Consider the following 12018-nt stretch of genomic DNA (forward strand, 5'->3'; position numbering starts at 1 on the left):
TTCCTACTGGTCTGCTAGTTGGTTGTAAACTTGTGGTTTATTTATGCACAGAAAGGGAAATGAGTGTAAGAATTCAAACTCCCTTTAACCCTAGAGATATGAAATGTTATGAATATAAAAAATATGTGGTGAAAAAGTGGGACATTATTGTAAACTCTTATATAACTAGCACAGAAATCACACATGAAGTAAAGGCTAAAGCTTCCAGCTATGCATACCACATCTATTATAGTTGGTGATGGTTCAGCTTTTGGAAGTGCTTATATTGCAATTCCCAGGATCCTCCTGTTACCTGAAGTGCTTCAAGGACAGGAGAGATCTGGGTAACAGCAGGGAAAGGGATTCTGTATTCTGTCTATGGAAAGGGAAGATGATCTGCAATAACGGAATAGCTGCTCTTCTCAGTCTGCAGAATACAGGCTGCTGTAAGTAGTACCCATATGCTACGAATATTGGGATTGATAGCTATCCTTCTATTTGTAATTTCTTCTGCTCCAAAATAGAGTGACTTCAGTAATAACCTATTGTATTATATAAAAAATTCTACTTTGGCTAATAAAATATATAGTTAAAAAAGAAGGTTAGGGCTGGAGTTGCACCTATTTGTCACACTGCAGAAAGTCAACTCAATGGGGTCTGACAACCAACACCCCCACCAGTCTGATATTGATGACCTAAGGACAGATCAACTTCATATTAAATGCCCAGAAAACCCATTTAAAGACCTTTCACCACCTGGGGCACATGCAGTTTTATACACCGCTAGAAAGCAGACAGTGTGCTGAATTCAGTGCCCTATTGGCTTTCACTTTCTGTGCCCCCGGTGAAGAGCTATCGGTGCTGGTACCGTAGCTCTTCAATGTCCGAAGGGCGTTTCTGACAGTCAGTCAGGCACGCCCTTCCTCACAGTAGCGTCTATAGCGCTGTATTGTTCCTCGCCGCTCTCACAGTACAGGGCTGTAGGGCCCATGTAGCAAAATGCAGCAAAAAAAAAAAAAATGCTGTGGAAAAAATGCAGCAGAAACTTTTAGTTCTGCAGCATTTTTCATTGAGTTTTTCTCAGCGAATTTTCTTCCCTTATTAAACCTATAAGGAAAACTACGTTGTTTCCGCTGCTATAATTGACATACTGCGATTTTCAAAAACGCGGCCGTGTTTGCAATGTGTGTATGAGATTAGCCAGAATCTCATTCACTTTGCAGGTAGTGTAAAACACAGCATTTTTTTTCCAATGCATTTTTGCAACGTGGTCCTTTAGCCGAAAACAAATATAAGAAACTTTGTTGTATATCTTAGCAGAGAAAAATGCTTCCTTCTCTTCTTATTAGTCTTCTTTTCTCCCACTCATCCCCCTTCTAAACTCTCCTAGACGGGTTAAAGCTAAGGCCCCACATAGCGGACTGTAGCAAAAAAGCGCTGCGGGAAAAACTGCGATGTGTTGCCAACGCTACATGGAGCCTTAGCTTTGACTTGTCTAAGATAGGTTAGAAGCTTTTTACGGAAAATCCGCAGAGGTTTCCTTTGTGTACTTTCTGCTTCCATTACACCTATAGGGGAAACCTCTGGCATTTTTGTAGGAATAACTGACATGCTGCGACTTCCAAAACCGCAACAGTTTTGGAAATCGCAGCATGTCCCATGTGTATATTTTTCTGCAAGGTGTGGATGGGATTCCCTAGCCACTTTGCAATGACTGTTGCGTTTTTTCCCCGTGACGTTTACCCCGCTACATTTACAATACATGGAGCCCCTTCTAAGAGAGAATTCAGGGCTTCAAGAGCTTTGTTCACATCAAGTCGGTTGTGACATTTGCTTCATTTAAATTACCGTAATGGAGACTCAGACTCAAAACTGACTCAAAAAATTCCCCTCGCAATAAGTTCCCCTGGAGTCTGTTTTGGTATTTTCTGCACCAAATGTATCAAATGTTACCTGATTCATGATAAATATAAAGAATCTTTTGCCCCAAGATGTTACTCAGCTTTCTACGCCACCCAATTACTTAAGTAACCATGCGGAAATTTTAAAAAAAATTTTTAAAGACACCTTTGATGAATATGGTGTAGCCATGCAAACTACCCCTTTCCCATCTTGTAAAGTGGAAAAAGTGGTGTAAAAATTGCAATCTTGTCATGTCACAATCTTTTTGCACATATAAGCTCTAAAAGTCCAAACCTTTACTTCACCTTTTTATGCCAGAATTCGAGAGGTCCTGATCAATCCACCCAATTGTTTGTGCTCAGGGTAGGTGTTGAGGTTTTTGAGCGCAGTCCTGAAGTTGTACACAGCAAATTTGTTTGTTTTGGGTTTTTTTTACCTGTACTTGATGTCTTGGAAGATATTAACCTGCCCCCATGGCCTCTTGTCTGGTATGTGTTACCTGTATTTTCTTCCTCACCCACATTCCCTTCCTAATGTAAGCAATGAGCAACTACATGCAAATAAATGACTTAAGCAGAATTCACATCCCTGTTGTGTTGTATTTGCAGGAGGTGCCGTGATGCTGTTAGTCTATGAATATTCCTATGCCTGGCTGCGGGAGCATTGGTAACCTGTACAACAGGAGCAATCTGCCATCCTGGGAGAACAACTCATTGCACAATGTCCTCAGAAGCTGCAGAAGAATAACATCATGGAGATAGACATACTGCATACTCAACTGCTGAAATGGAACATACTGAAACAATTATGTAAAACATTACAGGGGTCCTCCGTAATCCTAAATATAGTGAAGGAACCAAAGTTGTCCTGTAAGAGCCATGCTCTGTTCATTGCATTCATAGGGTTCATCCATGTAAATCTCTGTGCCTGGTACTACAACTCATCCCTAATCCCTTCGTTGTGCTGATCAGTTCTGGTCCTGGGGATTTATCAAGACTGGCATGTCTTACGCCAGTCTTGATATATGGGTCGAAATGCACCTAATTTACTAAGAAATGAATGCATCTTAATAAATTAGGAGCATCTTCTGTCCACTGAGAGCCGGAATCTCATTGTTGATTTTGTACACCACTTTCTGGAGTACAAATGATAAGAAATGTTCCCTATTGTTTGACTATTCTTTTCATAGGTCATCAATGCCTGATGTGTTGGGACTGACCCCCGGGCCCTCACTAGTCAGCAGAATAAAGGGGCCACTCTGGTCTTTTGAGATGTTGGAGTGTTCATTGTTTACCCCAGTAGAGCAGGACACTTTGTAGTTGGAGCTATAGTGATCAGTTACTGAGGCAATCATCCAAAATCCTAGCCAGTATCTGCTCGGATCCTTTCCTGGTTATTGGTATCCATGCACTATATCAGTTGAGCATCTTCAATTTGCCTTGCAACATGCAGCTGCATCTCCACATGCTAATGTTACCTTGAGTGGGAGAGTATGCCTAAACAATCCCTTTAAGGCTGTGTCTGATATGGCATTCATTCAAGTGAAAACCATTACAAACTGAGGCCCCACGTTGTGGAGATGCTCGTTCAAAACCCGCCTGCCACGACCGTCGCGGTCACAGCTTCCACCTCCGGAGTCGGCTCAAATGAATGGCTTCCCCCTCCGGAGGTTGCTGCCGCCAGGCGGAAGGCAGCTCGCTAGCGGAAGAAAGAACACTAGTGGTCTCCATAGACCAACATTGTATGGAGGCGGATTTTGAAGCGCTATGCACTGTCAAAATCCGCCTCCTTGCCCCCGTGTGAACTAGCCCTTAGCCTTAATGTGAAACTGAAGCTGTGTGGGTGTGAGGATGGAGCAGGCGTGAAGTCAATAGCCGTGTCCATGCTAGGCCTGATAAAATGAAGATGAACCTGTTTCTATTATATTCTATGCAAACATCTTAGTTATTACATCTCTTTGCACCAATAACTGTGTCGACGGCATATCTGCTCCCTCCTTACTCGCACCAATAACTGTGTAGACGGCATATCTGCTCCCTCCTTACTCGTACCAATAACTGTGTAGATGGCATATCTGCTCCCTCCTTACTCGCACCAATAACTGTGTAGATGGCATATCTGCTCCCTCCTTACTCGCACCAATAACTGTGTAGACGGCATATCTGCTCCCTCCTTACTCGCACCAATAACTGTATAGACAACATGCTGCTTTGTTCTGCAGACTTTATACAAATACCATCGTAGTCAGTGGCGTAACTAGGAATGGCGGGGCCCCGTGGCGAACTTTTGACATGGGGCCCCCCGACACCGAAGATCTCAACCGAGTCCCTCCTACGCATTCCTGCGCGCTCTATTATCACCAATAGTGGCCCCTGCACACAGTATTATGTCCCTTAGTGGCCCCTACAGGACTAAATACTGTCACGTCACCGCTGACCGCTATACCAGGACAATTGTGGATAAAAAAATCTGGTCGTGTGCATTACAATTTAGTAACTCCATGTGCCTCATATTAATAGAAGTTAACCCCATCATGTCCCTCACATTAACCCCTGTGTGCCTCACCATAAGAGTTACTGATATGTGAGAGACATGGAGGTAATAATAAAGTATCTTCATTACTATTACCCCCATATGTCTCACATATCAGTAACTCTTATGGTGAGGCACACAGGGGTTAATGTGAGGGACATGATGGGGTTAACTGCTATTAATATGAGGCACATGGAGTTACTAAAACAAAAGTAATCACCCCAAATGCCTGACATTAATAAGTATAGTAACCCCAGTATGTACCTGTGAATCTTTAGTTTCATTTTCCTGGAGCAACTTCTTCCTCTTCTTCTCTTGCAGGATGGCAGGAGCTCAGCAGGGATAAGCCCCGCCTCCTGGGCTCTCCTCAGCCCTCTCATTGGTGGACAGAGGACAGGCAGAGAAAGGGAGGGGAGAGAGAGGGGGAGAGTCCTGAAGCACTGAGAGGAGCCAGACCTGCAGCTCCTGTGTCTCAGCCGTTGCTGCAGCTTCTGGGCCCCCTGTTGGTGGAAAGTATTCCACCAACAGGGGGCCCTGATCATTATACTCGGGGGTCCGAAAAGACCTCCGAGAATAATGATAGCAGCGGTAGCGGCTGTCACCGGGCCCCTAATGTCCCGGGCCCTGTGACAGCTGCCTCTGCTGCCTCCGTGGTAGTTACGCCACTGATCGTAGTGGAGATCCCCTGTAAATAATAAAATATTCCTCTCAGGATGTGCGTAAGCCTTATATACACCCACCAATATGGGAAGAAAACTTCTGTAATTTGATATAATTGTTCATTGCTATTATAATAAAGGAGTTTTACATGATCTGAAAGACATGGTCTCTTTCTAACAACTACAGCGCTGCATCTGTCTAGTGGTAGTGAGTGGAATTTTAGCTTATGCCTGGTTCTTCATGTGCGTTTGGTAATCCGTTTAGGGAGTTCACATGTGGACCTCCTGAGTGGAATAGCGAACGCATTGGTAAGCGGAGAGCTTATGAGAGCACACGGACCCCATAGACTATAATGGGATCCATGTGCTTTCCGTGTGGTGTCCACATGAGTCATGCGGAGAGAAAAGTACTTTGTGATCTACTTTCATGTGTGCATGACTCATGCGGGCAGCGAGAGGAAAGCACACGGACCCTATAGACTGCACAGCACTTGCCAATGTGTTCGGTAGTCAGTTTGAGCGGTCCCCATGTGGACTTCCCAAACGGAATACCGAACGCAGATGTGAACCAGGAATTAGCCCCTATTGACTTGGAAAGCTTCGAGCTGACCTTCATTGTCAAATCCATAGATAGTTGGGGCGCTGTTTGCGGAAGAAAGCAGCCATGTTTTGCTAAACCACTTTAAGAGATATTGTAATACTACAATGACCTGGATTTTGACTCCTCTTTCTTTGTCATGGGTGTACATTGTTGATGCGTCTCAGGAGGTCAATAAAAGGTTGATGAGATTGTTTTTATAATTCTTGTGTGGGCTTGTGTGTCAGATCCATTTACCAGCATGTTTATGTGTCAGCCACCCTCATCTTCCTTGCCTCACTCTCACTGTGCAGTCATTTACTATAGCAAGGAATGGCTTGACATGCCCGTCCTTCAAGCTTTACCTTTCACCAATATATATGTAGTGTCTGTGCATGTAGAGAACTACTGCAGAAGACAAGAAAAACCGATGAATCCATGGACAATGTTTAGACCATGACGCTCCATTGTTGTATGTTGTTTGCTGCAGTAGAAGTTCGGGTTAACTCGGCCACATCTGTCTATTTAAGATGTGTATGTGTATCTGTAATATATTCCTATATACTATGCAGATCACTTAGCAGTTCTGCCATACACTCTGCTCCCATGTGTGGCGTTAAAAAGAAGTCTCAGATTTGACCAATATTATGAGGCTCTCCTTGCCACTCGCCACTTTTCGGAAGCAAGGGGGGTTTAGAGTGACTGGTCTCTATCTATCCAACAAACCTATTAGGGAAGGTCTAGTTATATGTCTAAGTTTTACACAGAACAAACTTAGACTAGGCAGTTTTAAAGGGCACCAGATTTATCACCACGGCTGATGCTGGATGATAAATGGCGCATTGTTAGACTTTCTAGAACTGACAAAAAAGTGCAAATATCACATCTTAAAGAGGACCTTTCATGTCCTCAGGCACATGCGGTTCTGACGGTGAAGAGCTACATTAACGGCAATGATATCTCCAGCCCTGGGTCACATAACGGGAAAGCCAACAGTGCACTGAATTCAGCACACTGTCGGCTTTCTAGCGGTATATAAACCGGCATGTGCCTGAGGACATGAAAGATGCTCTTTAAGCAACCTAAGACTTGCCCCTTTTCAGCAAACTCCACCTACCAGATATACAAGGTACAGAAACTGTCAGAACGTGTCGAAGGCCACACTTAATGCTGTAGACCAGGGGTCCTCAAACTGCGGCCCGAGGGCCACATGCGGCCCGCCAAGCACTTCTGTCTGGCCCCGCCAACAACGCTGGCAGGCGTGCATTTATAATGAAGCTCCTGGGGATCTCGGGCCAGGCCATGGAGCGCACTTCACTTTACCTATTGGAGGGCACCGCTCCTGATGAGTGTGCGACCTGCTCTGCCTCCGGCCCACTGTTTAAAAAGTTTGAGGACCCCTGCTGTAGACAATCTGTTGTGTTAAGCTTAATATCAGAAAACAATGTAAATTACAACACATAACAAGCGTAGATTTATCTTTCTGATTTTTGACCAAAAGGTGGCAAATTTATTCAGAGGTATTTGGCTTTTAAGAGATTTGGTGCACTTTATGCAGTGCCGCACCTCCCATGAGGCGACCTGAAGCGACCGCTTCAGGCGGCGCTATGGCAGGGCCCCAGGGAGGGCGGCATTTTTGCTTACCTAAGCCAGTCCAGGACAACCTGTCCTGGACTGGCTTAGCATCGAGCGGTGGATTGGGGAGGCCACTGGAGCAGCCTCCAGACACCAGCAGCCTCCCCTCACGCTCAAACAGAGAGCAGGTCCTCTTCGTGCCTGCTCTCTGCCTGCTAAGCCCCGCCCCCTTTGCTACGCCCCGCCCCCTCCTCGGGGGGGGGCTTTCTGTGGTTCGCCTCGGGCGGCGAAAGCGGCAGATTCACCCCTGACTTTATGTCAATGAATTTTAGGCTAAAATTGGATATGCCAGTCTTTGTAGATCTCCCCTCGTAGTATACAGAGTGGAAGGATAAGACCTTGGGACCTTGACCAGCAACAATTTATTAAAGATCTATGTAAGGCTCTGTTCACATGTGTATTCTGTTATATTTGCTGGAAAAAGTAGCGTACATACTGTATTGCATTGTATAACATTGAGGCACATCAGATGCCATTGGTATCCTACATGTGACAGATCTGATGATTTCTTTTATACTGCTACTAAGATAGGAAGGAAAACCAAAATTCCTAATGCAGATGCCACCTACAGTACATGTCGCTATCATAGTAGGAGAAGGATTCTGTACATAAAGAGAGACCAAAACCTGCCTGCCACGACTGCCGCAGTCATGGCTTCCCCCTCCAAAGTCGGCTCAAATGAATGGCTTCCCCCTCCGGAGGTTGCTGCCGCCAGGCGGAAGGTAGCTCGCCAGCAGAAGAAAGAACACTAGTGGTCTCCATAGACCAACATTGTATGGAGGCGGATTTTGAAGCGATATCCGCTGTCAAAATCTGCCTCCTTGCCCCCGTGTGAACTAGCCCTTAGCCTTAATGTGAAACTGAAGCTGTGTGGGTGTGAGGATGGAGCAGGCATGAAGTCAATAGAAACCTGCCAAAACTGATATGGGGAGGCCTGAGGATGATTCTGAAGACAACGCTGGGGCAGATGTTCTGTTCTGTTTGCAACTTGACCTTAGTAGCCAAAATCTAGATTTAGAAGTACTTACTTGACTAGGGTTGTGGCTTTACAAGGAAGGGGTGTGGTTAAAATGGGCCAAATCTCAGCAAAACATGTAGCCCAAAGCAACCCCAACTAATAGGTGGTATAAACTGAGGCTACGAAGTCTAAATATGTTCCAGATTTATCATCCAAATAGCCCACTATGACAAATCTGCCCCACTATTGGGGAATCTGAGCCATTCTACATCTTTTAGCTGTAGTGTTGCCAAGACTTTTTATAGATTGGAAATGACCAAATATGACGTCCCACCTGGCTTGAATGTTGGTTGCTGTTTTGGGGGAATTCAATTCACGTAAGGTCTTCATGACAAAACTGACCAAGATCACTATGATAGTCTTTCCAAATGAGCCCGAGGCTATCGGCCGATAACCCAGGAATCCTCTATAGTACTGGTTTTAGTTGGTTGCCTATGCTATGCTGATTTTTAAAAATCATGTACCATATATGTAATAAATTGTATATGGCAGAGCTGTATCTAGGCTTTCTAGCATTTACCACCTCAAAATACTCTCCAAAAACCAGCCCTATGGAACCCATGGAAGAAAGATGACGCCAAGCCTTTGCTTTCTGCCACAGGTTTGCTCATGTCATTTTCCTCATATACAATGGGGCTAATAAATAAAGTGTGAGGTCTTATGACATGGTTTCCATGGTGATTCAATTGGGGAAACTTCGGAAAGTTCAAGCTGGTCACTTTTTTCAGATTTGGGCCAGTTTGGAGATGATTTAGAGGCAGAAGAACTTTACACGCTAACTATATAGTGAGTAAAGAGACCTTTACACATCTAAATATATAAAAAGGGCTTGATGCCCCCCCCCCCAACAATCACGCCTGGAGCACATGCACTTGTTGCCCTCCTCCTCAGCTATGTCCTATACATAATTCATAAAGGGGCTTTCCATTAATTGAAAATGATATTTAATAGGGCTGCCAAATCCCAAGAACAGGAAATGCATGGAGGTGCCCACACACAGGTAATACATGGAGATGCCCACACACAGATAATGCATGGAGGTGCCTGCACACAGGAGATGCATGGAGATGCCCACAGCCAGGAAATCCATGGAGATGCCCACAGCCAGGAAATCCATGGAGATGCCCACAGCCAGGAAATCCATGGAGATGCCCACACACAGGTAATACATGGAGATGCCCACACACAGGTAATACATGGAGATGCCCACACACAGGTAATACATGGAGATGCCCACACACAGGTAATACATGGAGATGCCCACACACAGATAATGCATGGAGGTGCCTGCACACAGGTAATACATGGAGATGCCCACACACAGGTAATCCATGGAGGTGCCCACACACAGGTAATACATGGAGATGCCCACACACAGGTAATACATGGAGATGCCCACACACAGGTAATCCATGGAGGTGCCCACACACAGGTAATACATGGAGATGCCCACACACAGGTAATCCATGGAGGTGCCTGCACACAGGAGATGCATGGAGATGCCCACACACAGGTAATCCATGGAGGTGCCCACACACAGGTAATACATGGAGATGCCCACACACAGGTAATACATGGAGATGCCCACACACAGGTAATACATGGAGATGCCCACACACAGGTAATACATGGAGATGCCCACACACAGATAATGCATGGAGGTGCCTGCACACAGGAGATGCATGGAGATGCCCACAGCCAGGAAATCCATGGAGATGCCCACACACAGGTAATACATGGAGATGCCCACAGCCAGGAAATCCATGGAGATGCCCACACACAGGTAATCCATGGAGATGCCCACACACAGATAATGCATGGAGGTGCCTGCACACAGGAGATGCATGGAGGTGCCTGCACACAGGAGATGCATGGAGATGCCCACAGCCAGGAAATCCATGGAGATGCCCGCACACAGGTAATCTATGGAGATGCCCACACACAGATAATGCATGGAGGTGCCTGCACACAGGAGATGCCCACAGCCAGGAAATCCATGGAGATGCCCGCACACAGGTAATCTATGGAGATGCCCACACACAGATAATGCATGGAGGTGCCTGCACACAGAAAATGCATGGAGATGCCCGCACACAGGTAATCCATGGAGATGCCCACACACAGGTAATCCATGGAGATGCCCGCACACAGGAGATGCATGGAGATGCCTGCACACAGGTAATCCATGGAGATGCCCGCACACAGGTAATCCATGGAGATGCCCACAGCCAGGAAATGCATGGAGATGCCCACACACAGGTAATACATGGAGATGCCCGCACACAGGTAATGCATGGAGATGCCTGCACACAGGTAATCCATGGAGATGCCTGCACACAGGATATACATGGAGATGCCCACACACAGGTAATACATAGAGATGCCCGCACACAGAAAATGCATGGAGATTCCTGCACACAGGTAATCCATAGAGATGCCTGCACACAGGATATACATGGAAATGCCCGCACACAGATAATGCATGGAGATGCCCACACACAGGTAATGCATGGAGATGCCCGCACACAGGTAAGATATGGAGATGCCCGCACACAGATAATGCATGGAGATGCCCACACACAGGTAAGACATGGAGATGCTTGCACACAGGATATACATGGAGATGCCCGCACACAGGTTATACATACAGTAGAGATGCCCGCACGCAAGAGATGCATGGAGCAATTTAGGTGGATATCATTGTTAGATTTCATTTTCAATTGCTGGAAAACCCCTTTAACATCTTGACTTTGCTCTGTTCAATTGTGCATAAATATTGTGTGTCATATAAATAGACATTTATTGTTAATAGCGGCAGTAACAAGTAAGAGGTCTCTGTGAAATCAGGTAGTTGTGGAATCCTAAATATGCAGAACTGAATGATTCATTCAATACATGTAGCTAAGCAAACAAATCTATTTCCAGTTCTGCTGCAGAGGTTTTTCTTTAATTTTGGTTGCATTGTTTGGTGACCGCGTACCTAAATGAAAACTTGGACATAAGCCATCGCGTGGTATATCTCAATAAGGGTTCTGTGAGCCTGGTTGGGGGTTCAGTGGAAGATAGCAAGAGCTGTTCCTTTTACAGTAGACTTGAGGGTTTCTGTTCTTCATTGCAAAGATCACCTGCTGATGCAGGGAGTCTTAGGCTAGGTTCACATGGCAATGATTCCTCTCCAAATTCTGGCCCTTCAGATACGGTGGCAGAGTTCAGCTTTCGACTGATGGTTTGCTTTCTGATTCCGGCTGTAATTTGGAGCAAATTTTGTAATCTGCGTCACCAGCAGACAGACATAACTAGCCAACTTGACCAGGATAACGCTATATCTTTGGAATGGCCGAGTGGATTTGGATAAACAGAACACCAAAATGTTCAGATACTATTTTGAGACCTTGTGCAGAGTCCTCTTTAAGCCAATGTCTCCAAAAGGAAGAGAGACCTATCGATGATACCAGATTTCAGCCTAGCAAGGGGATAGTGAAAAAAACGAGTGCTTATGGAATACTTTGCCAGTAGGGGTTCTCCAAGATGGAAACATTTATTTCAGTGTTCTCCCATGGCAAATGATTTAGGAACCACTTCCATAGCTGATATTTAGGTTGTTTCTGTTTATAGTTTAACATTCCACTTATTACTATATCTATATCATATTTCTGGTTGGCATATGTTCATCAGCCTCTCTGACGGATAACAAAAATGCCAAGCTCTATTGCCCA

At 45.3% G+C, this 12018-nt stretch overlaps 1 protein-coding gene across 1 annotated transcript in view; it reads left to right on the forward strand.

Annotated features, from left to right (window-relative positions):
* Window positions 1–4406, forward strand: part of SLC25A21 (solute carrier family 25 member 21) — a 249608-nt gene extending 245202 nt beyond the window's left edge. The window contains exon 11 of the mRNA XM_075282913.1: window positions 2490–4406. Within this exon, the coding sequence (XP_075139014.1) occupies window positions 2490–2551 (62 nt within the window). The 3' untranslated portion in view covers window positions 2552–4406. The remainder of the gene's footprint in view (window positions 1–2489) is intronic.
* The last annotated feature ends 7612 nt before the right edge of the window (window positions 4407–12018 follow it).

Source organism: Leptodactylus fuscus, chromosome 7 (genome assembly GCF_031893055.1).
Source record: "Leptodactylus fuscus isolate aLepFus1 chromosome 7, aLepFus1.hap2, whole genome shotgun sequence".
Lineage (NCBI taxonomy): Eukaryota > Metazoa > Chordata > Amphibia > Anura > Leptodactylidae > Leptodactylus > Leptodactylus fuscus.